The sequence below is a fragment of the Acanthopagrus latus genome, chromosome 23 (assembly GCF_904848185.1).
Source record: "Acanthopagrus latus isolate v.2019 chromosome 23, fAcaLat1.1, whole genome shotgun sequence".
NCBI classification, from domain to species: domain Eukaryota; kingdom Metazoa; phylum Chordata; class Actinopteri; order Spariformes; family Sparidae; genus Acanthopagrus; species Acanthopagrus latus.
In genome coordinates, this window is record NC_051061.1 from 19630174 (window position 1) to 19657065 (window position 26892).

General features: G+C 42.7%; 1 protein-coding gene across 1 annotated transcript; it reads left to right on the plus strand.

Moving 5' to 3' along the window:
• The first annotated feature begins 2141 nt into the window (after window positions 1–2141).
• On the plus strand, window positions 2142–23150 carry hs3st2 (heparan sulfate (glucosamine) 3-O-sulfotransferase 2). The gene is made up of 2 exons (XM_037087693.1): window positions 2142–3127; window positions 21762–23150. The coding sequence occupies exons 1-2, from the start codon at window positions 2625–2627 to the stop codon at window positions 22378–22380; spliced, it is 1122 nt and encodes a 373-aa protein (XP_036943588.1). The 5' UTR covers window positions 2142–2624; the 3' UTR covers window positions 22381–23150.
• The last annotated feature ends 3742 nt before the right edge of the window (window positions 23151–26892 follow it).

Sequence of the window (26892 nt, forward strand, 5' to 3'; positions counted from 1 at the left end):
ACAAAGGTCTGGTTGCTTTTACACATTTATGCAGAAATGTTACACATGATATATTTGAAGTCCCAAACCTGAACCTATACGATCAACAGAGCCTGTAGCAACAGTTCAAGAATGAAAAGTGGCGTCTCAACACTCTTCAGAACTTTTAAAGTCAAGTTTAAAAACAGGACCCACCCATCTCACTCGGACCACTCTCATACAAGACGCCGGCAATTTGCACAGCTGCGAGGCGTGAAGTGTTTTTTTGTCTGGCGCAAAATCGTTAAGCCTCGAGCCCTGTTGGCCACAAGAGCGCAAGCATCTGTCATGAGTGAGGCATCGTCCTCCCAAAACATACCTGATGTAAAAATCAATCCCATCAGTGACCTGTTAGGCGATGATGAACTGCTCACACTTAAGAGGTGCCAGTGGCTCAGACATCTCCTTCAGCGCCGGGCTGAAGTTGGTATCAGCCTGTAATACTAACAACAGGTACAAAGAAGGACCCACGACAAAGGTTAAATAACTTTTTGAGGAGATAATGAGAGAAGTGGGTGACGAGGTTGAGCTCAGTGAAAGAGTTCCTCTGCTCAGAAATTCACTGGGATGAGAGTCAAGAAATGTTGCTCAACCTAATTCAGGAAGGAACATTTGGCTGGACAATCAAAAACACCGAAGCTGTTTTTCTTAAGTTTCATTGTCAGTGTGTTTACTGCAGTTTGACTAGTAGTGGAGTACAGCAGGGCAAAAACAGAATATGATCAAAAAAAAAACACAAAACCCTGTATTTATCCTTCAGACAAGGCCCTTGTATTGGTCTGATCAAATAATAAAACAGCCCAGAATCATCCACTGCAGTTTGTTCAGAATGAGTTTCTCCAACTGGGAAAAAACTGCATGGCCATCAAAGACCCGAGACAATAGGAGGCTAAAAATGAACCATCAAAGGACTCTGAGAGCTCAGAAGAGGACGGAAACAACTGGGCTCTGAGACGGAGACGCCACCACCACCAGGCTGTGCAGCAAAATGTTGCAAGTCCAATTACTCTGAGTACGTCGGGCTGAACTCGGCGCCGGAGATGAAGCAGAGAAGTCCAGAATGGAGACGGAAGTGGACGATGATGCCACCGAAAATGTCACCGCTGCATTTGACACCGACGTGTGAATCATAGGTCAACCCACCGCATGTAAACGCACCGCCAGCAGCAGACACAGGACAGGAGGCACCGGCCACCTCCACAGGTGTTTCTAACTGTTCAAACCTACGCAGTTCTGTATGACGACACACAGTATGGACTGCTTCTGAACTGAATAGCTACTGTCCATTAAGTGGGACAGAGGTGAACAGAGATGGAAAAGTTATTCAACTTTGTGTTTTTGTGAACCATTCTAGAATTTTATGAAATGCTGTTGTGCTTTATTAAAATGTTGCTGTGTTGTCTGTAATGTTGTGTTTCCACCTTCAGGGCCACCGTAGACTCAGTTTCCAGCCATAAACTGGATGGTTTGCAATTGAGTCAAGACACTTTAATACTGTGAAGAATGTTTTTAGCATATATATCTGTCAGATATATATTTATATGTATATATATGTACACTGTTGATCCAGACACTGCAGAAGACGCCTGCTCCTTCTTAATGAAGCCAACTTTAGCTGTGACACTGAGCGAGCTGAACACTTTGAATTCCTCCATCCAGCTCGCACGGCGGCAACTCAGAGGATTAAGTGTGATCTTGACTTTCGAAGGCCGCTGGTGCCCAGGTTTGTGTGGAGGAAAACACTCAACATGTAGGGGAAAGCTGCCGCCTTGATGAATCATTCTGTTTCAAGTGGAGAGCAAACATGCAGCAGCACAGCAGAAAAACTGATTACAAATCTGTTCATGGCTGCATTCAAACCGGTAACTTCAAAATGATATTACGATACCGATATCCAGAAGAGACGATAAAATGCTCAAAATGATTTTCAACGCACATCACTGGCACTCAGGAACCCAAATGTTGCACCTTTTCAGTCTCCAAATATGAAAAAAAGAAAATAAAAAAATATTCAGGATGTTCCTTTAAAAAGACAAAACGCATATAGAATTATGATCATGTGCATGACGTCAGAGGCGTGATTAAATATGTATAACCAGCAGCATAAGTGCATATTTCTTCACAACTTCATTATGGAAGGGGAGGTGGGACGAGCAGAGCGGCGCTGGTGAGACTTTTAGGGACACGGACGAAGCGTCGGACTTCTTCCTTTTCTCTCACTGTCGACACACAAACAGGAGAAGGAGGAGGATAACGATGGGCGCCCATCTCCTCTGGGATTCGTTTTAAGACAGTGGCGGCGGTAACTGATCCAAATGACTCACTTGAAACTACTTAGGAGGAACTTGGACGTGGACCGACCCATTTCGCCTCCGCCGAGCTGCCCGTCATATTATTCCGCTCCCAAGTTTCTCTCGCACAGTTCAGCAGCCTATGAAAAAGAAATAACGCGACTTACGCGCAGTTGATGCCTCGGAGAAGCCACCCCTATCCTCGCATGCCAGTCTGTCTGACTTTAGAACATATATTGTTGCCAGACCGCGGACCGAGAGAGGAGGAGGAGGACTCCGATGGAAAACCATGCAGCGCTTTGAACCCATGGAGACATGGCACATAGGTTCCTCTCATCTGCGAACAGATTCAGCGCCAGATTCGCCTTCATATTCACCGTGTCACTGTCCTGCACCTATCTGTGCTACAGTATTCTCTTCTGTCGCAGCACAATCATGACGAGCCAGGGTTATGAGGGGAAGAGGTGCCCGCCGAGCAAGAACGCGGGAGGGAAGAAACTTCTTGGAAAACTGGACAATTGCGCGTCGCTGGAAGTCAGGTCCGGCACCGCCGCCCAGCGCGGGTCGAGCGATCCCCGCGACCAAAGTAGAGCCCCTGCCTCGACTGGGAGCCACTGGGCCGACGCGAAGTTGAGAAACATGAGTGTCGCGCAGAAATATGGGAATAAGAAGCTGCCTAACGCGCTCATAGTGGGTGTAAAGAAAGGAGGCACCAGGGCGGTGCTGGAGTTCATCCGGATACATCCAGATGTGCGCGCTCTCGGGACGGAGCCGCACTTTTTCGACAGGAACTATGACAGAGGGCTTGACTGGTACAGGTGAGGACACGTGTGAGACGCTCTTTCTATGACAGACCTTGTTAGTTTTCAGAGACAGATGTAAGGTTTGTGTTGTATTCCTGCACAGATGTTTTTCAGCTGCCACCCAGTGTGGTGCAGCTGTGCTGGGGGGTCCTGCGTTCTGTGAGGTCCTGACGCGCCAATATTTCAATTTAACAAGTTGAATCAAGGCTAGATTATAGTCTCATTTGGCATTTCTCAGTCATAAGGATCTTTTCAGAATTTGTCAATGGCCACACACACACACAGACACACACACACACACAGACACACCTGTACACACACACACACACATCTGCAGCAACACCAAAGCTAAGATCACAAGTTTGATTCCACTCTTCACTCTGCAGAGCTCTGTGGTGCTGAACAGACAGCTCCGCCAGGCTGACGCAGGATCAGTTTTACACACAAGCGTGTCCAACAGCGCAGCAGACGCAGGCAGAACACAGGTTTCCAGCTGGATTCAAACCGGCTGCACCAGGAGACAAAATGTTCTCACACTGGCTGATGGAGAGAGAGAGAGAGAGACAAAAAAAAGGGGGGGAGCTCACAAGGGGGCACCGAGCCCAGAACATCACCTCCCACCCACCTCTGCCTCCCTTATCTCGCTCTGTCACTTCTTCCATTTAAACGGCCCCTGTTGGATCTAATCTACAGTCGAGACGCCGCTCTAATACATATTTGCTGTTTCTGACTGTTTGGGTGAAAGGAGAAAGTTCAGGGTTTCTCTCAACAACAACAACAAAAAAAAAATCCATCGCCACCAAACCAAGTATGCAATCACACACACAAAAAAAAGGAAAAAAATGTTTCATTCAATTCTGCAAACAGTCGACTCGACGGTGTTTGTGTTAGGGGTTCCGCGTGCCTGCAGCGTTCCACCCGTGTGGCAGGAACAGACCACCGAGCTCGAGCTCTGCTTCCAAGAACATGGAACAAGTGGCAAAGTCTGTTCTCAGGCTGTGCTGCAGGACTGAACAACAGAGGCAGCATCAGATTATCACGTACGTGCGGATCTGCCCATCAAGCCTCAGCTGGCGGTTTGCTCGGATCACGTTCAATTTTTTTTTTTGTTCTACATTTGCTTCCGTCAGCCTCAGATTTCAGCTTCTTTCATGACCATTAATGATTTGATTTCATGATGCGCTTATTTTAAAACTCGCACCGATATGAGCTCATTTTCACACACGTCTCGAGGCAAACAAAGCCGCTGCAGTCAAGGGTTTTTTCAAGGTGCCTCTCCCCAGCTACATTTCAGATAAGTAAAATAAGCAGTTTCTCAAAGTTAAAGTCCTGCAGAGCTGAATATGTTGTGAACAGACACAGTCTGTCCTTCAGTTGCAAAAAAAAAAAAAAAAAATGAGTTTGTTTCAATTGGAATTTGTCCTGTCAGACAGTTAATTTCAGAGAGTGCAGAAATACAATAAAAACAGCACCGTAGATAATATCAGCATGAGAGAAGTGTACTCGAGCAGATGCAAGACAATCCACCACAAACACACACGCACAGTCGCACACACACAAAGGCTGGCTTTACAATAGAGTTATCTCAAAAGCTGCTCCGTACTCCTGAAAAGAGAATCGCTCCTTTTCATCTCCGAATTAATGAACCGGAGGCTATAATTCAACAAAACTGCATTAATGTAAGACGCAAAATCACTCCAGAGTCCTCTGGTCCAGAGTTAAAAAGGAAACACTTGCTCTGTAATTTGCATGTTTATTAAGTCTCTTTTTTGACTGATATTAATCTTCATTTTCTACGTATTAAACATCAAGCTAACACTGTCAAGGAGCCTTTTACTTCTTAAACGCTAAAGTTAAACTTGCTGAAGGTCTTTTATAGAGAGTTGATTTGAGAAACACTGAAGAACAGATTGTGCAAGGCTGTGTAGAAGGAGCAGCCTCATCATAGGAGGACAGTCACTATGATCCCGGTGGTCAAAGGTCAAACGTAGGTACAGTGTGATTTCTTTCCTTATAAATAACCAACACACTATGGTAACAAAAGTTAACCTGACACCAGTGGAACATCTGAACTCTGCAGACTTTTCACATCGAAAAACAGCTGCGATGGATTTTTCTATCTTAAGAGAAGAGATCAGACATGTCCCGCCCCCAAACAATAATCCCAAACCCTCAAATATACTGTGTGAATACAACAAACATACAGCTTCTCTGAGAAAGATAGTTGATCACTGACTGATGTGCAAAGGAACAACTCCATGTTGTCTGCACCCACAGCCCCACAACTATCTCGCTGGCAGAAGTCCTCTAAATAATGAAAAAAAAGACATCGTGGTGAGGATCTTGAGGCCGTTGTATCATCTCCAGACTGTATTTCCACATTCTTGTATGCGGCCATCCAGGGACACAAAGAGTGCAGTCAGGTCAGGAGGAAGAGAGAGACGCCTCCTCTCTGTCTGCCCGTCTCAGCAAACTCAGATCAGACCGTCTCAAGCAGGCAGCGCTGATGAACTATAAACCAAGGTTCTGTTACCACACCGCCAATATCTCATGTAAAATGTTTTCAGTAACATATTTTGTAGCGTTGATTAACTGCAAAGTTTGTCAACCAGAAGTGTCCGTCGTGTTGTTTCTTCGTTCCTGTGTGAGCTGTGCTGATCAAAAATGAACCACCATCCTGTTCATTGTCCACTTCTCACCTTAAAAGTTTTTTAGACACATATTTTAGTGTACTTAGTGTAAAGTGTAGTGTTCAGCAATATAGTTTGATACCAGGTGGCCACCAGACTGTGTCAAGACAGACGATCAGCCGAAATCAAACACCCCCAACTCAGCAAGTTGTGTTTAGTGATCCTGAAGCGGCTGTTTGTCAAAAATATAAAGTTTCCACTTCAGTTATGTTGCACTCGGGCCAATAATAAGTCCATTCTCCAGGCTTCAACACTTTTAGGTTAATTTAGTTTCCAGATCAGAGAAAAGTGTACGTCGCTGTCCCCTTTTGCGCCTGACATTGACTCACCTTCGCCTTTTATTTTAAACCCGTGCTTCCACCATCAGTGCAACAAATACAATACACCAGATAACTACCGCTGATGAAAATCCAACAGTGAAATTTTCTCTGTTTTCCCTGGTCATGAAGCATCAATTTCAAAAACAGAATTTAAAATTTGATGGGCCACTTTTATGCAAAGACCATCTTGCCAGCGGTGAAAAATGTCCTTAATGATGCAAGAGCTTCAGTTTACTTCAACAGTGAGAAAACTTACGCCAGAGGTTCGGGGGGTTTACGCAAGTTCAGTCTTGTTTTTCTATGTCACTCTAAATTTGAGCAAAGATCAATGGAGGGCCCTCACGGGTATGATGTCACTTGTGGAAAATTACATAACTGGATTATTTCATGCTCGTTGTGAGCCGACAGTTCTTAGATTCCAGATAAATACTTTACGAACACAACAGACACAGCGGCTGGTTACATTCAGGCTGAATCTGCTGTTATTCAGCTTGACGAGTGACGGAGTGACGCTCATTGTGTTCGACTGGCCCTCAGTGATTAACTGTCACACTGTTTGGCTTTTCGGCAGCGCGTCACATAAAGTATCTTTCCATTTTGATTAACTGTCACATTTGTCTCTATAGCAAGTAACAGAGTGTTTGTACATTCCTTAAGCGTCGCTCCGCTTTGCACTCTGCAAGTTATCAGCTGGACGACTGGTCCTCCTGTCAATGAGCTGCAAATTACACTTATTTTATTATGAATGAATCTGTCAGTTGGTGCTTCAATTAATCGATAGGAATAAGCTTTCGATCAAAGCTTCTTGATCTATGTTATGCTGGATATAGAACCTTGAACTTAATGAGCATATTCATCCCCCCCAGGAAGATGTAGCCTTGCTTTTTTTTAATTTGGACACTGTTAGTCTTGCGTAACCAGAGCTCCACAGGGCTGTGTCAGTGTTGGAGGAAGGTCTGGCTACAAGTATTATCAGTTGGGTATAGGAGCAAAAAAAAAAAAAGAAAAAACGCTCTGGTTGGCTTGAAAGAAATACAATCAATCAAAATCATCCTGGGCAGTGCAAAGCGTTGGATGCAGCGACAGTGTTCCTGCAATATAACTTCAGGGGCAACTTTTGCACATGGGTAAGCAAGCTGACATGAAAATGGCTAAATCCAAGCAGCTTGTTTACTTTTGTAGCGTCACCAGATTAGGGTTAGACTAATTTGTCATTTTTAATGTGTAGGCTGCCATCTTTGAGGCTGTTGCTTGTTGCTAGCATGGTGATAACTGAAGGGAGGAGAATGGATGAGTGGATGAATCAGCCATCGCAGATTCACATCGACAGTCTATATCCAGCAGACTTGTGCTAAACTCACGTACATTTTCCACTTCCTGTGGCTACCGTCATTTGTATTAGCAGTGATGTAATACAGGTCTCTACTGGTATTTACTGTCATTGATGAATATAATCCATAACACTGGTGTTGTTAACTGCTGTTTGTGTTGATTTTTTTTTTTTTTTTGCAGACTAGAGTAACAAAGTCCATAATCTCCCTGTAAAAAACACTTGAAACTCATTCCACTTTGTTTTTATTTCCGCTCGTTCTCAGAAGCTAATGTCTGTCGAACAGACAGAAACATACAACACGTGACACCAAATTAACTCCCGTCAGTGTCAGTGTACCGGCCAGCTGCTCTGCACAGTCTGTCCTGTTACATTAACCGTGTGACGGATCATTTTGCCGCAGAAGAAAAATGGTGCCGCGCTCTCGTTGAACAGAACACACACGTGGCCTCATTTATTTTGTGTGACCGCGCTCACGTAGCCATACAGGACCTGACAAATCAGATATTTCGCCGCCGCCAATTTCCTCACACTTCTCTCGCCACTTCTTTCTCCCCCCGCCGTCCTCCACAGAATCATAAAGATCAAACAAAAACACGTCGCCATACACCATCAAGACTTAAAAGGGCATCTCAGCTCTATTGATTTCACAGGAGTCAGAAGGAGTCAGTAGATTCCCTTAGAAGGGGGGAAATTGTATGAGAGGCTGCAGCTACAAATATTCTCCAGGTCCACATTAATTGGCTCGGGGAGGCAGGGAGCTCTGGAACAGTATCATCAGAAAGGTTGATGAGGACAGAAAGTTAGATGGTTCTCATTTAACACAGAAAACTGCACATTATACAGCGAGGGATGGTAAGGCGTAACTCTGCATTATTAATGAGCTGTCTTCATTTCAGCGCAGCTCAGAGACATGCGGTGGTTAACATTAATTACCAAACAACTCTTTTTGAGACGTTTCCCCTGTGAGACCAGTCTGAAACACAGAGAGAGGGTGCTTTTATTCCTTTGATGAATTAATTCAGGATGCAATGTAATCATGCATACATTATGGACCAATCACATGCTGAATCAGATTAATTAAAAACCTATAGGGCCGCTTTGATCCAGACTGAAATATCTCAACAGCCATTAGATGGATTGCCATTCATGGTGTCTAGACCATGTATCATCATTTCACCATAGTGAGGTTCACATGTGCAGTTTGGGTGAAGAAAAGAAAAACTGTTGGGTGGATTTCCATGAAATTTGGTATGTTAATTTTCTATACAAGATGGCCACAGTTTTAATTCTTCCTACACTTTGTTTTACAACCAAATACAAACTCTCAAACCTTCAGCAGCTGATGCTGAGCAGCATGCTAACATGCTAAACTCATATGATCAACATGGCAAACAGACGGTGTAGCTGTTTTGCATCAGTGTGTTTGTAGCAGGCCCGATATTTGGGATTTGCTATTTTTTAAGGTGGATGTCAAACTCCCTCTGGACTGACCGGCTCCTAATCAACCAGCGAGAGCTCAGAGGCATTCCCCTCACAGCCGGTCAGGGTGTGACGAAGGCCTTTTTTTGCAACAGGGTTTAGAGAGGTGGGGGGAGGGCACACTCTGGTCAATTTGATTTCCGCCTGGACACGCTGCAGACCTCATCCAAACAGATCGTCAGCCAGAAACTCTGGTCTGCTGGTACCGTCTCCTTCTTTCTCAGAGGGAAGAGAAGATTATCAAAAAGTATCTTTGTTCAGCCAGGTTAACTGCATCAGGGCCGTGTGTGTCATCAAACCCCTGGACACCCCGGGCCCCTTTATACAACTTTCACTTTAATGAAGTGAAAATAATATTAAATGGTGATTAACATAACACATGAATTGCACTGGCTTTATCCCTGAAAAGCATTTTGTTTTAATCATTATTGAAGATTTGGTGAGATTTGAGATACATTTCTCGTTCGCAGCCTGCTTCTCACCACATGTTAGCATAGTCATTTTTGAACCATATTAGCATTTAGCTCAAAGACCCACTGTGCCCACATCCTCCCAGATGGCTGCAGACTGCAGACTGTGTGCATCCCTGCTGCCCTTTTGTTTTTCCCTTTCTTTTTAGAAATTTTGTATTCACAGACCAAAGTTGCACGTTTTTGGAAGTAACTTACACTCTCGAAATTACATTCATATCTAGTTGAATAATGTTTGTATGAAACTATTATACTACGTACTATTTGCAAAAAGAAATACGATTAATTTCACTGCAATGTCAATGATGGAGTAATTAAAAAGAAGGTAACACCTGCCACTTTTCCATTGCACCTATGTGATGTATGACCAGCTGACTACTCTGCAGCAGAACAATAAACATTTTACAATTCAGCCAGACAGGCGTTACATTTTTTTTTTTACCAACCCTAACTCGAGTCTGACGCAGCCCTGAGCACTATCCGACTCAAGATTTGCGACTGCAGCAACTTGCAACGTGCCGGTCTGCGATGATCTGCAACTCTAGATAAGAAGGTGCATCATCTAAATTGCAACCTCTCTCTCTCTCTCTCTCTCTCTCCTTCCATGCTGACTTGTAAGGCTTTGTCATGGCTGGATACAATTTGTAGCACCTTGAAATCTGAAAGACTTATGGCGAGTCACCGTACTTGCTACAGTCGCATTTCAAGCGTTGATGAAACGGCGAAAAAAAAAGGGTAAGCGCCGTAACAAGTGTGTGGTGGAGCGAGTGAGAGAGAGAGCGGCTGTTAATGCGAGCAGAGGGAGGTGAAGTCATCAGTTTAGCAGGAAATTTACATTTTAAGATCACAGAGTTTGTGCCATGGCTACAGACGTGCAGTGAAAAGGCATATTTCTATATACAAAAATACATATTTTATATCTATGGCATGACCGATCCCAACCTGAGTATAATTGCGGTGGCATTTGTTGTACTTCTCCAGTGCATCTGTTGCAGCCCTTTTAATAGCATATAGACAGCTTCAGGAAAACAGGATTTATAATGGTGTCATTAGTGATTTACTTACCACCAGTCATGCAAAATAGATGATTATCGACAGCTATCTGGTATGTCACTTCCTGTGTCATGACAACAGTGAATCAAAATGTCTCTGTCATACTGGAAACATCCAGCCCAGCAATCTTATGCTTACTCTTAGAGATCGTCAGCTTGTTAACTGCCCCCCACCCAATTCCGGACTGACCAGGGATCAAATCCTGCCTGAGCGTTCCCTCCTCCTGTGTCTCCCCTTTCTCTGGGCCCTTTTGTGCTCTCCCACCATCTAAGCGAAGAGATAAACCACTAAAGGTTTGTGGGCTGTCGGCGCTCCTCCATTTATAAATATCCTTGACTGTCACATTGCTGGAGGCTATACTGTAAACTGAGAGAGAACTTCTAAGAGCTCCGACGTTGATGAAAATTCAAGAGCTCTCCATGAACGTCAGTTAAGTCCGCTGCTGTTAAACTGCACAAATAGGTGATTAATAGAGGGGGCGGGTGTAGAGGCAGAACACCGTCTGCCCGTCACTGTTTAAGACACTCACGATGTCACAATTATATAACCATGAAGGGCATTTTGAGTGAATTATAAGATTATCAACAAAAATGATGGGATTACAAAAAAGCCTTTTACAGACTTGATTTTATGTGTTGAAACAGCAGCCCAACAGCTGTGCGTCCATCCCAAAAATGCACAAAACGGAAAAAATAAGCGGTAAGCCTCGCCCGAGACCACGCGTTTCAGGATTTCAAAGGCTTCCCCGTCTGTCTGAGGCTCCTCATTTCCAGCGTCCGGACACTTTCCCGCGCCACATGTTAATGTGACAGCTCGTAGCTCAGCTCAATTCAACGTGTTATTGTTCAAGGAGAGCAAGTGTCAGTCATTTCCTCCCCTGCAGAATAAACCATGAATAATTGTTATTTCGAGGAAAACAACAGCCGAGTGCTGAAATGACAGCGATTAAATAGGTTTCGGTTCAAGGTCAAATACATTATGCGATTTTCCTTTTAGCGGTATTGCAGGACTGTATTGTCTTGCGATGAATCTGTTTATGATTCTATTATGCGGCTGAGGACGGGCCTGGTGTTAAGAGGATCCTCCACTGAGAGACATCTGGCTCAGTCACTCTGCGGTTTTCACCCAGTTTGTCTTCAATTAAATTAGAAAAATAGATGTTTGATTCTCCGAGCCGCAGATTGTTATTCACCTCTGTTCCTCACCTCGGCGAATTGGCCGCAGGATTGCTGCATTCGTGTGCACTGCTCTTTGTTAACTCTTAATCGACTCTCAAGGCGGCGGGACTGTGTTGCCGGTGATTAATGATCAGATGTCATCACAGCTGTAATCTAAGTGAGTGATACTTTAATAATGGAGCAGCCTCCCCAGTGGAGACTGGATCTGGGCTGTCATATCAGGAAAGAGGAAGATGCCATTTTTAGGAAGTGCTGTGGCACTGACATTATGAGAATCACGCAGCATAAGAACATTTTCTCTGCACAGCCTACCTGAGTAATACGAACTGTTAATGGGTTTCGACGGCAGGGAAGCACGTCGGTATGTGGGGTATTGGCTTTTTCAGGACATTTCAGGACAAATGGTTTGTATGAAGCCCGATTTCCCCCAAGTTAGTTTCGGAAGTATGGAAAGAAAGTTTGCTGAAAGAAAATAAAAAGATCTGAAAACCCTGGAGGCAGCGTTGGAAATTGGGATTTTTGGTGGTATATATTTTGGCATTGGAAAGAATACAGTATACAACAGTTTGGGTGACTTTACTTTTTGTGAGGACACAAAAACAAAATGTTGCAGAATGATTGACGGCAGGAAAGAGACAAAGACAGGAAGTAAGCTATAACTACAAAATAAAACAGGAAATAACATAAATCATAAACGAACTGTGACGGATGCAATATGGATATTGCACATGCGTACGCTGTGATGTTGCTGCTGAAACTGTGATGTATTATAGCTTAAAATGAAAACAAATGTGTCCAAAACTCTAAAGACTAAATAGTACTACAACATTGCATATTCTGATTATATTTTTTGTGTATCTAGTATCACTCTGCTGTTCTCCTTTGTTTTTCTCTGTTGTTACGGGTTCTTGTGTCACTATAATCCAGTCTGAAGATACCAACATGAGCATAAAGCTGCAATTTGAATTAATTGATGTTTGTGTGCTGGATATTATCTGACTTCGCAGTACGTCTGATAAAAGCTTTCAACTATTTATTCTGGAAAAAAAAAACAAAAAACGTTTTGTTCCCAAACCAAATCTTTGAATGTATTACCGAGGACTGTGACCATCATTACTCTGCATGCTGTTCACTGTGATAACACACAGGCACTGAGAGCCCAGAAGACTTTTTTTTCTGATAATTTACTGTGTAACAGTTTTGTTGTTAAATTACTCCAGAGACCGAGCGAACGCAGCATGTAATGGATACTTTGATTCGGGCCTCTCCGTGGTCAGCCGTGTGCCTGCATATTGTTTAATGGGGACGGTTCATTATTAGTCTTTGTAATGATAAATGTTTGTTGTCCGGCGGGAGGTAAAGGCCATTCTCTGAATCTCTCTGTCCCTGCCCCTGCACAAACTTCACATTGTGATTAATGGTTTCGAAGTTAAATCCCAATCAGATCGGTGTTTGCCTGCAAGCCTCCCACTCATTAAACTCTTCTATTCAAAGTGTGTTGCCACAATAGGCCTCGTTAATTACAAGCAATAGCAGAGATGGAGATTCTCATTTGATGATGAAATTTTATGTGTAAAATTTCATTTCATTTTTGTCTGCATTCCCCATGATGTTAGTGGAAATAAATATTGAGATGCATTTACTAATTCCCTTAGTCTTGTTCATTATTTTGTAAGGAACTTGCATTTTGTATGTGAAGCTTTGTCAATTTTGTATTTGCGCTGCAAACATTAACTGAGACCTTGTCTTGAACTGACAATAAGTTCAAACCACAGTGAAAAGACAGTAATAAATTCTGAGTTCATTGATCGTTCACAAGGAGATGATTCAAAGCTGACCTTTACTTGTTCTGATGCTCTGCATCTCTGATGAACCTGCGCTGCTCTTTAGAAGTTTAACTTGTCCGAGCAGACACACTCTGGAGCTGAGCGGTGCACCGCCTCGCTTCATTGCCCGTCTGCACACTGTGAAATAATCATGCACGTACTGTAGGTGATGCAGCAATTTGCAGCTTTTAGATGTACGTAGATGCAGAGGGTGGCTCAGCCTGCAGTCAGTGATGTAATACAACAACCCTGCTTCGTATAGCTAATGATACACAAACTTAACAAAAATAGGGTGACAGAGAGGTTTTAATTGGTAATCGTTGGGTTCTGCTGTCACTGGATCGTTCAGGTTTTGTTTTTATTGTCGCAGAGTCTGTTTATTTGTGAATTGATATCTGTGTTTGAAAAAGAGGGATATTTGTGAGTGCTTCTGTCTGACACTGTAAGAAATGACCAAACCTGACCAGTAATATTGAAATTCAGCGCCTGATGTTTTAGAGGAAAAAAGATGCTTAGCGCTTTTTTACTGATTTTAGTGAAGAAAACAGGCCCTTAACTATATGTCCAGTTTTTCTAAAAGTTGATTTTTGGGTCTCATTCCTAACTCATCAAACACTGACGCTTTGGGATTAAAGGTCGGGTCGGCCGCACTCTCTAAGCATCAGACTGTGTTGGGAAATCTAACAATTTGAATTGTACGCACTTGCAGAAAGGATACTGACTGATTCGGTTGTCAACATATGTGACACATCATGACAACCAATGGAAGCAGCAGGAACTTATAACGTGAATGAATCAAATAACATACCAAATAAACATTTTCTCATCTGTAGCTCAGAATTATGTAACAGTGGGCCACATCTAAAAAAAATTAGAATTACACACATACACTCATGGTACTGGAATTTTCTGAGATCATTGTTTTAAAAGTTATAACCAAAACTCATTAGATGGCAGAGTTTTGTCCCAATGTTCGACTCGCCCTGCTCATCTTTTCTCTTGTATTGATCTGCCTTGATCTTCTCCATCCTCCCGGTTAGTGCCAACTAAACCCAGAATATAAACCGCTTGCTCCTGCAAGATTTGCACTGGGTCCCGCTGGATCTCAGTCCCAATGTACTTCTCAAGTACATTCAGAAGACTTAAACGTTTGGTTCGTTGAACACCACAGAAGAAGACTGAACCTTATAAGTCCCATGGGAAGTCTAAGCCGGGGTAAAATAGAACTACTGGGCGATTTATAGATATTCACTGGCTGGCAAAAGTCAAACAAATCATTATAGAGATTCATTTGCAGTTAATACTTGTATGTTGCAAACATGCTTTCATTTCCAGAGGAACAATATGGCTGCTGTTGTCTTAAGCTTTCCTCCTGATTGGCCTGTAATAGCTAATTGTTGTCTTGCAGTGTCTCCGCCGCTGTGGAAAGTGTGGCATGTTCTCCCAGTGGAGCGGGTCTATCTGGGTTTAATAGGGAGTCCTTGATACTCCGCAATAAAGACGTCCATGTTTGTGGTTCATTCGACCATAATGATACTGCGGCGTCCAGAGGGAACTAAGTGTGAACTCCAGACCTCCTGCCTCCAGTGCACCAACAGAGATAAATCGTTGAGCGCGATCGCCAGCAGGTTCTTTCAGGGTCACCACAGCACGCAGAGCGGCTTTCAGCACATGGCAGCTCATTAATGAGTGGCAAAAACGACTTGCTTTCCATTGTTGACCCTAACAACCTGAAGGAAGGACGCTTGGTGTGTGTTTTTTTGTGTGTGTTTTCTTTCTCTCTCAATTTGGTCGCATTAAATCAAATCCTTGCAGAACGGACGCATTAGAATAGTTAGAAGAATAGCTAAAAATCGACAAAGTGGCTCATTACGTCGTACTTCGTAGCTCGCATTGCACTTACAAAGCCACGCAGCAACGTCGAAGCGGCTTCCAAAATATTCTGTTTAATACTTGCTTCTTACATTAGGCTACAACACAAACTGTTACACACACTGCGATATACTGTAAAAGTCCCCCATCATGAAGGGACCCAAATGAAAAGGTTCAGAATTAACAGAAACACCACACACATCCCCATTAGTGCAGCCATTTTCTGTGGCTTCCTGTGATGTCCCTCCTCTGTGATTAAACAGATGGAGCAATGTGCTTCATTTGTTTTAGCAGATTCTATTGCTTTATACAACACAGTCATTTTTTTATATGGAATAAGCCTGCCTGAGGGTTATAATTAATAATGCCAGGAGTGTTAATGTTAACCATCCATGCCCCTTTTTATGATGTGACCTATTTAGAAATATTGAATTTGGGGATTTTTTTTTTTTTTTTTTACGAAAGAAAACATCATAAAAGTCAGTTTTGATAATTATTTTGTAAGTCAATGTAGAATTCAAACATCCCTTAATAAAATTTAATTTGCAATTTTTTTTAGTTGCAGAAATGACTAGCAAGAACTGTGTAATTACAGCACAAAATCCAAACGCTGAAGCATCCAGAACAAATTAGCTTTCATCCACTCTCTCCTATTTGACCACTTCTCATTTACAGCATTGAGGAGATCTTCCTCCACACCTGAGTTCATTTTCCCAGAGTGATTAAAATGTCACAGCCGAGCCGGTAATGCTTCCTGACTGAAGGTTTCACCAAGAAATGGGGAAAAGACTGTAAATTATGCTGAAGAATTTCGGTGTTAGCTCTGAGTGAGAAGGCGGTAATCAATCAGAGCACTTCACTCAAATGTCAGTTAATCAAAGTGTGTGTGTGTGTGTGTGTGTGTGTGTGTGTGTGTGTGTGTGTGTGTGTGTGTGTGTGTGTGTGTGTGTGTGTGTGTGTGTGTGTGTGCATTCACATGTGTCGCTCCCGCTAAGCAAGATGTTCCATGAAAGTGCATTTTCAGGTTTGTTTCTGCATACTGATAAAGATACTGAGGTTTCAGAAACATCAGTGATCGCCCTTAAAGCACTTCAATTGGAATTACCAACATGTTTTTCTTTTAAAAAACAGCAAATAATTATCACAGAGCGAGGACTGAGTAGCTTTTAGTAAAAGCACATGAGGACCCACTCCCATGAAACACCCTCAATTTTATCTTCCAATTTCAGATGCTGTGTGTAGTGCTGCACTTTCTTGAGGGCATGGGGAGAGAAAAAATCCTGATGGTCGGTTCAGACACCTGCCTCAGGTATCACATGTTCCCCTCCTGGTTTTTTTTTTTTTTATTTCTGCTATCTCAATAACAAACTGAAAATGAGTCTGCTGCTGCTGCTGCTGCCACCATCTCTTTGCCCGAGTGTAGAAAATAATTTATCAGAAACAGTAAATATCCGCTCATCACTTGGATTCTGTCACATGCGGTCATTGAAGGTTAATATGAAGCCTTTAGCGTCGCTGGATCGTAACTTGGATGCTAATTTTTTTGGATAGATGAGCCCAAACTACTAAATGCTAGATGAAAACATTTGTAGTTTTTAGAGGCCCGATGTTCCTCATTAACACGTGTCCTGGACTTGGTTTGTCCACGCTGCTCCTCCGCTGCTGTGACATGAAAGCATATTTTTACAAATGACCGAATAAAAAGGTTAGACTTCCTTTTGATCATTGGATCGCACCTTGTTCTTATTGACTGCACTCTCAACAAGGTTAAACAGTTTGTTGAATGAACCGCCGACAAATACAGGTATGTTACTCTTTATCTCAATCCAAGCAGCGTTGTGAGTATTTGCACATTAGTTTTGTCTCATCATAAAACTGACTTGATTTTGTTTTGACCGGCAGGGGCAGGTGATTGTTGTCTCACCTATAGGGGCTGCAAATCAGACGATCCTTGGATCTGTGGCTCTGAAGAAGGGGCAGTTCTTTGCCATCTTGCGGCTTTAGTCGGTTGTCGGCACCTTTTTGACCAACTGAGCATGTAGAATCGGTGGCTGAGCCCGTCTGTGAGAGAAATCCCTCTGATTGGCTGTTTTGCTCATCATATCCGTTTAGGAGATGAGCAGCTTGTCACTGTATCCATGAGTTGACCCTTTCAGCATGGTTCCCCATTTTTACCTTTTACCCTGGATGGATGTCTGAAGGTCCAATTGTGGGTAGATTTTCTTGATGTCAGGTAAATGTTTGTTCCTGAACATTCATGTGATTTAAAAGCTATCGTGAGAGTCTCCACTGAGTTTTGGCATCATTTACGGAAGTTCAGGGACTTCGCGGTGCATTCAGAGGCACATCCTAAACTCTGAAATCTACATCACTCTGTTCTGCAAAGCCTGTGTGAGCCCACACGAACTTCATGGTACATTCAAGTGCAACAGAAGTCAACATATGAACACGATGGTTCATGGTTGGTTAAAACCTCCCTTTCTTATTTTCCCTTGCTAACATGGATTAGAGGTAAGATTGGGCCTAAAAAATCCAGCCCGACCCGACCCAGGCCCGCAGGCATTAAAGCCCGACCCAGCCCGAGCCCGACCAATTAACTTGATTTGCAGGCCCGAGCCCGAAGCAAACCCGAAATTTCAAGATTACGTTCACGAAATGTCCGCAAAGCCGTGCGCAAATCGTGCTCTTGCTCTGCGCCTCCTGTTTAGTAGTAGTTATATAGCAATTACCTTACAGCGCCGCCTTCTCTGTTTTATCCAAATTATTTATTTACAACAAGTATTCCTTAGTTTAGTATCCACACATCGTTTTAGTATACATTTTTATAAACATATATTTATTTAAAAAAAAGTCAGCGAGAGAGAAGCCCGAGCCCGACCCAACCCGAACGTAATGATTGACATTTTAGGCCCGACCCGACCCGAATTTCGGGCCGGGTTGGGCTCGGGCTCGGGCTAAAGATCTTACCTCTAACATGGATTGGCCTACGCCTTGTATTACTTTCTTGTTCTGTCACTACAGCACTTTTGAGAATTAGTTGCTAAAAATCACAGCAGTATCACATTCATTTCTTCGGAGGACGATTTTAATCACAAAACTCTAAAACTGTTAAATTAAATTCTTGATGTAGAGACACATTTTTAACAATGCACCGTTCCTTCTACGATTCACAGCATATGTTCTCACAGAATCCTTGTTTTATTTCAGAGCTAAATCCGGATGGTAACTGAAACATATCTCGCTGCATCGAATCGAATCAGAATCTAATCGATTGAGAGGATCATTACCGAGGATTTGGATATCCAGCTGTACGTGTGTTATGGATATTTGAAAGTTGTGTTTACTTACCAACCGGAGGACAGACGGGGAAGCTTGGGAGGAATCTGTCAATGCAGAGTGTCTGTTGTAGGAGAAGTAACACCTCAATGTTTTTATTAACCTGTCTTCATAGTTTCATAATTTACCTCAAATACGCTGCCCTTTGGCTTCTAACTCGGGATGCCTCAGCCTTTCAGAGGATTTATCCCTTCCTCCATCTCGTCTCTATCTGCCCCCTCAGTGTAGTAACAGTCATGTTGGTTTGTTGTTTTTTGGTTTTTTGGTTTTGTTTTTTTTCTTCAGTGCTGAGACTCCCTGGGAGTAAACAAACAGAGCAGGACTAAAAATCAATAACTCAAGGTAAGTTGGCACATGTTCCAACTTCCTGTGATGGACGGGCTCACTTGGACTTTTGTCTTCTGTAAACAAACAAAAACAGTCGTTGAGAGCGAACAAACCCTCAGTGTGAATCTTCATGATTTAACATAATTCTCTCTTTATGAATGCTTTATTTCCCAGAAGCCCCCGCACTCCAAACTTGCTGTCTGCAGAATAGTGCAGCCTATAGAGCCGTCTGTGACCTTTCACTGCATGTGTTCACACTGTCAGCCCTGTTTTGTGATGTGACAGGTCGTAGTCTTGAACCCGCACATACAAGATCCTCTCATCTCCACCGTGTTCATCTCCGAGGATGGTGAAAAAACGCGTGGAACTGACAAGCCGGATAACAAAGACGGCTTCCTCGGCGCACAGCCAAAGATCTGCTCCGATTCTGCACCTCCCTGGAAAAAAAGGGCTGCAAGTTTGTTAGTGTGTAGCAAAGCTGTTTGCTTGAAAAGGTGCTGTTCTCATACAAGATTAATAGTTGCCTAGTGGCCCTGAGGCACCCAAGCCAACAACTCAGGATTCATAAATAAAGCTAAATGGATCAATATTTCCAAGGCTTCAGAGGTAACCTATGGCTACCGCTACCTTGAGAGAGAAAACTTTGAGAAAGGTTAGGTTTTAATCGAAGCCTTCCCCCAGTAATAATAGAGAAAGTGTGGTATTTAATCATCAGAGCAGTGTGCCAACCTACCTGAAAGCAGAAACTCATTCTCGTGCTGTGAAACAGAGAAATTCGGGCACTATATCTTCTGTAATCGTAAAAGTAAAAGCCGAGTTTAATCGCACTATATTGTAATTATTCTACACCAAACTGCTGAGTTATTGTGCCGGCGCGACGGCAGAGTCCTTTTTTTTTTCTATTGCGAGGGAAGCGGCGAGCAAAGCGCGTATGATCTCTGAATTCCGGTCGAGGCATTGTTCGCCCTCAACCGCAACAACATCGGCTCGTTAATCAGCCTTTTTATTGAACCAAAGTGCCAAAGCGGAATGACGTATTACAGCGGGAAGGAAAACTCGCATGACAAATAGAAACATTTGCCTGTAGTTTTCGGAGCCATTATCTTGGCAGCTTGATGATGATTATCATGATGCATGTTTTGACTGTACAAGCTGTCCTGTCACCAGCGAATGTCTGACAAATATATTCACATTGTGTTTATTTGGGTTTCGTCTGCTGTTATTTGACACTAGGTGTTGGATGGAATATTGAAATAACACTGCCTTCTAAGGTCTCTGAAATATCATGCAGCTGCCAAGATATCTGACACTGTTTGTTACATAACCAGTGTTTTGTCGCCTTTCTTTAATGCCAGCGGTGCAGAGAAAGGAAGGACATGTTATGTTATGAGTTACTCACTGTACATTTCCAGTTTCTGCTACTTCATACTTCCACTCTGCTGCAGTTCAGAGGCAGATATTGTGCTTTTACCGCAATGGTTTTAAACGGCAGCTAAAGTTACTAATTGCTTTGCGAATGAAGCTAAAAACAATGTATGATGAGCGTATGAAATATCCAAAATTGCTATTCAGTACATTGAACTCTCCAACATTTGATAGAACAATGACTATTACTGTCACTTTCATCAGCAGCCTGGTCTCACAGAAGACACTATCAATGACAAACTGATGTCTTAGATGTTTCACGTGTTATCAGAGCACATTTTCTGCTTCTCGTTTTTCATTTAACACTCTCAAATGAAGCTTTGCACATTTGATTTTGGGTGCAAATGTCATGGAAAAAAAAAGAATTGTCAAGTGATGTAGTGTAAAGAGCGAGAGAGTCTGTGTAAGGAGGAGGGTGGAGTTGATGGATGGGTCAACACACACAGGACCTCGACCCAGAAGACTGATGCCCACGTCTCAGTCGGTAGATTTATTTCAACTCTGTATGCTAACTTATGAAATGTGTTTAACATTTGTCGTATGTTGATGAAGACTTCCTCCCTGGACCTCATCATTTCCTGACCATCCTAAGCTGATCTGAAACTGTGGATGAAGTTAAAGTTGTAAAAAGTAGGAATTCTGCATCAAAATGTCCAGCGCCGGTCAGCAGTCAACATTGCAGTCGGCCTACATTAACTCCCTAAAACGAAGGTCAGCTCTGTTGACTGCGTTCAGGCTGATAAAAAAGATGCGGGGATAAATCCACTCTTAAATCTCAGAGCATTAAAAGTGAACTCCGAGCTCTCCCGCCGTCGGTGAACGGTTTCGGATCAGCGCAGAATGCGAAGCGACTCCAGGTGTTTATTCTCGAGAGACTCTCCAGCCAACTCCATGCAGCTGAGCAGCAGCTCTGTCCTCCTGCTCCACCTGCTCCACCCCCCAGACAACACTCTGCAAACATCTTTTGCCCCCTGGCAGAGTTTCATATGTTAAAATGACATGCTACAAGTCTAAGTTGCCTGATATGACACGTGAAATGTTCTTACAATTTATACGCCATCCTGTGAGATCACATCGGGATCCATCCCATCATTCAGTCGTCTGCATTACGAGTATTGCATCATATTGTTTTGCTGCTGTTAGGACTTTAAATGCCACACAACCTAAAGTGGAGTTGATTTTTTTTTCCATACTTTGTATTTGTGATACAAGTAAGGACTCATGTTTGCTTTCCTAGAACTCGTCTATAAAACAGAGATGTGGAAATGCTCCTGGACGGGCGAACAACAGCTCCCGCTGACTCATCCATGTGTGTTTTATTCTCTTGTCTCTCTCCCAAGGGGATTAATGCCGCGAACGCTCGACAGCCAGATCACGTTAGAGAAGACTCCCAGCTACTTCGTCACCAGAGAGGCGCCCAGACGGATCTCCAGCATGTCCCACAAGACCAAGCTGATTGTTGTGGTGCGCAACCCGGTCACAAGAGCAATCTCCGACTACACTCAGACTCTTTCCAAGAAGCCCGACATCCCCACGTTTGAAGAGCTGGCCTTTAAGAACAAAAGCCTCGGCCTCGTCGACACCTCCTGGAACGCCATCCGGATCGGGATGTACATTCTGCACCTGGAGAACTGGCTGCAGTACTTTCGCCTGTCGCAGATGCACTTCGTGAGCGGGGAGCGGCTGATCACAGATCCGGCGGGGGAGATGGGCCGCGTTCAGGACTTCCTGGGACTGAAACGAATAATCACAGACAAGCACTTCTACTTTAATCGAACCAAAGGCTTCCCCTGTCTGAAGAAGCCGGAGAGCAGCAGCCAGCCACGCTGCCTCGGCAAATCCAAGGGCAGAACTCACGTCCAGATCGAACAGGAGGTCATAGAGCAGCTGCAGGAGTTTTATAGGCCATTTAATATCAAATTCTATGAAACTGTTGGACAAGACTTCAAGTGGGATTGAGAGTGCCGTGCAGCAACAGCGCTGGTTTAAAAAAAAAATGGCTACCTCTGGAAATAAATGAGGGTATCCTTGACAAAAAGAAAATGTTTAAATGAATAGTTTATTGAGATATGTATACACTGACAGAGTTATAATAGAATAATATACAACTCAGAAATTAAGATATAATCATGTAAACAGTTTCATGTCATGCTGGGTTTTTGGTTGGGTCATTCTGATCACAAGTGCCATTTATTTAAAAAAATATATACACAAATCCAAGTTTCTATAAAACGTACATGACATAAATTCATCACCAGGCAACCAGCATTAAGTCATTAAACAAGTCATTAACCAGCAAACATCCCATTTCCTTCCCGTCATTTAGCCTCAACAGACCTACATTAATGACACAGCTTGAATATTCATCATTTCCGCTCAAAAAAAAGAAAAAAGAAAAAAAAACACAACGAACCACCGGCTTAAATGCTAAAACGAGCTCTCAACATGAAGTTTGCAGCAAAATGTCAAATGAATAATAAAAACCAGCCTGTCAGTTATTCTGCAGTGGAGTCTGTCTTCCTCGCTGTTGACAAAAGTTCACAGGCGACAGAGGGAAAAATTTGCTGGGGAAAAAAAAAAAGTGTACTGTAACCGAGAAAAAAACAACAGCTATTTTAAGACAGATGCTACAACACTGATGACGGTCTACCGTTTGTTGAACTTCAGCTCTTTCTGTGTCAGTATTTTTCGTTGTGATCCTTGAAATAAAAAGGCAAAAGACTTCAAAATTCAAGTATTTGAGATTTGTTCTCCTTGTCAGGACGCGAGTAAAAATTAAGCAGTAGTGTTTTTCTGCCAATGCTCTCTTGTGATAGTGCACAGTCATATGTGAGCCCTACATTTCTGGTGTGTTCCTCTCTGATGTCGGCTGTAAAATAATAAGTTGAATGCTCAAATCAAACCTGATGTCAGTCTGTGACGTGCACGCAGTCAGTTCATACCAAAGTGTCTGTAACAGTAACATACAGACTTTAGTGATTCACCTGCGGATGAGATCCGCTCACATCAAGGAATACACTATAAACTACTGCTACAGAGGTGTTTGTATTGAGCCTGCTGAAAAGACAAAACATCCCCGAACAACCGCTGCCGTGCATGTCATTGATCTCGTTAACTTTCAAGATTCCTCCCTCTGATGGATTTGATCGAGCTCCCTCTCTGATTTGGACTCCATGCTAAGCAGTTAGATTAACCTCTTGAATTTGCACCCTGAAGCCAATCACAGTTGTCATGAATAATTTCCGCTGAAGCCTCCAAAAATTCTCCACACAGAAGAGGAAAGAAAGTGCAGAAAAGGAAGGAACCTTTTTAAAAACATAACACTATAAAAAAAAAAAAAAAAACACTAATTGTATGCAGATTTATGCCGGAGTTATCTGGGTTTATGAAATCTGGCAGAGAATGCACAGTGGACTTTTTGATGCACTGTTTACACATGTCAGACTAGCAGAGGATTAAGAACGCGGACGACCTCTGCGATTATTTAAAAATGAAGTCCCCGGGTGATATCTGTGTCCCGTCTGACAACGGCTTTAGATTTAACTTTTCACTGTCTACAGTATGACCTTCCAAAACTGCTGAAACTGCACGCTCCGGCATGTTGTTTCAAGAATTAATGTTCACTTATCAAGGCTAATTAGTCTGTGATGTTGACGTTCTGCTTATATCAGTCCTTTGAACTGTTTCGGTGGTACTGACTACCGCTGCTGTGTGATTAGTTGGCAGGAAGAAAACACAACAGCAGGAAAATTAGAGGCAAAATGAAAACAGACTGCCAAAATTGACAAAACCTGAGCATTTACTTTATTAAAAAGTCAATATAAGTGCTTCATACATTCAAAAATATGCTGAAAACATTGACTTTAAGTATTTTGATGAAATATATTTAATTAAAAAGTTTTCCATCTAATTCCTTTATTTAAGTTTAATGTAAATGCTCATATTTCATGTTAAGTTTCTCAAAAAAGACGTGAAATTTACTACAGGACAGAAAAAAAACAGTACAAAACACAGAGGCAGACTCAGGATGTTTGTGGGGGGCAGGGGATGAAAACAGTGGGGCCCCAGTAATAAACTCTCAGCTCTTCCCATAGTAATTGAATAAACACATATGATTTAGGTCTGATAGAAAAGAAGATGTGAGAAGTTGTGTGTATATAATTAAAAGGATTATAGTCATCGGTTTTCGCATTGCAGACACAAACCTTCTGTATAAATCATCAGAATTTGAAATGAAAATCTTGGTCTTTGCTAAAATTGATAGACAGCCTCTGTTAGAGATAATGTCCCTCCTGGATTCAAGAGATTTTGCCAGTGCACTCACTCACAATTCATTGTTCGAACAGGATATTTTATAGTATGTTTTGTAAAACAATATTATTGTCTACGCAAAGCGCCCCAGCTGAAAAAGCCAATTTAAGCCGCTACGCAGTATCTGAGGTCTTAAAAATGTCTGTGACTTCTTCCGTATGTGTCACACTGCAGTGCTGTGAGTTTAGCAGCCTTATCTAGTCACACTTTGACTAATGTGACAGAGTGTCCTTCCCTATTAGGGAAAATTGAGACTCACTTGCATTCCAACTGTGTTCCTCCTATACGTGCACATTGGCCAACAACAGTATTTAAACTGTCATTTGTGATATTCTCCATTATTTTTTCATTAACCTGCCACAGTGCCTCCTGCAGCTGCCTGCTACTTAGTGAGCCATCAGCAGACACGCCAGTTAACCAATACGCTCAACTTTATCTCAGCTCAGTTAATTATAACTTTTCCCCAAGAATGCTTCGGGGCTTGATGACATGGCATGGAGGAAAGACTCCCACACTGCTGCCAGCATGTGATACCCTATGAATACTTTGATGTGTTATCGGCGCTGCATATGGCTACTTTCCATGAGCCTTCTGTTGAAGAATATAAGGGGAAATGTTTTGGGGAGGGAAACGTTCATGCACAGCACATGGAAAAGAAAAAGAAAATGGCCTCCTCTCAAATTTTGGCACTTCTTTACCTTGAATGCTTGTGCTCATGTAAAGCTGGGATTGGTAAGATTGTAGAAACATGCAAGAGAGAAAGAGATTTTTAATTTATCCAACAGAAAAATATATAACCCCTTCAGGAACACATGAACCAGCAGTCCCCATAGCTCTCACTGTCAAGCTGGGAGATGTGTTAGCCAGCTAGCTCGCTAAAATACTCTGTATGATTGTGGAATCTTCACATTTAACACAAGCAGAATAGCGTCACAAAAAAAAAAAAAAAAAAAAAAAAAGGGGGCTGGCTTTACTGCTGTAGTGCTTTGTGCTAACTGGGTTAGCTTGGCTTCAGGGGCTGTGTGCTTTGTGCTTTGTGCTACTATGTAAGCCGCTGACAGGCTGTCACTTCTACTGCAGCTCACTCGTTCTAATGTTCAGTGGCTGTCTGCTTAGTGTGATGGAATTAGCCGGGGTAGCCTAGCTGCTGACGAGCTGGCTCAGCCACTGCTAACTCTTCGTGCAGCACATCGTCATCTTTGCTAGCTATTTCCAACAGAGCAGAAAATACCTAACATCGTGAAAATGGGAGTAAACAACGCACTAGCTAGTCTGTTAGCACAGGGGAAGTTTCCTTGCACTTTCTCAGTTGTTCTTCTGCTGCTAGCTCGCTTATACCGTCGCTTTGGCAATTCATCCGCCTAGCCTTGAGAAAGACTGGTCGTACACGGTGCATGCAGCATCGAAAGGCATCCTGCAGTGTCACATTTATTCACAGTGTTCATTGATGTGTAAAGTGTATTAACTCCTCATTATGAAAGAACTTAAAGCTGCCTGACTGACCATTCTAACCTTCAAAGTAAATACCAAAGAAGCTGCTGTAAATGTCATGAACTTTGAAAGACTCTGAGGAGAAATACACCTCTGCCACTCATCCAAAATGTCGAACAGTATACAATAAAATTATTTACCATGGGGTCTAATTTTTTCCCCCCGTCCTATGAAATAAAGAGAAATAATGAGGCAGCATTCAAATATGTGTTTTTTTGCAGCCGCCTCTTGCAGACTCCAAAGCTGTAGAGGTCTTTCATAACTCCTGCCTTGAAAACCTATTGAAATTCTACTGAGGCTCCATCCCTGAAACTTCACACGCTTTACAAGCCCGTGTCTGTAATCTCTGTATTGTGAGGACGACATCTAAAGAAAAACAGTTGGGAGTGTGCTGTGTCCTAGAAAACGCTGTAGCTATAGGCAGCTTCAAAAAAACCGCATCAATAAACATTAAAAAAAAAAAAAATGCTCAAATTCAACGATGGAACAAGGCTCGGAATATCTTATAATGTTTATTGGCTGCTTTTGCATAATGTATCAAGTTTTCTGCCATTTGTTCTCTGATGCCACTTTAAAATTTTCCAGGTTGTCTCTGCAGTCCCCTCCAAGAGGACCTCTTCCAAGTATTTATATCGAGACGTCTACTTGTGCCCCTTAATGAGCCAAAGC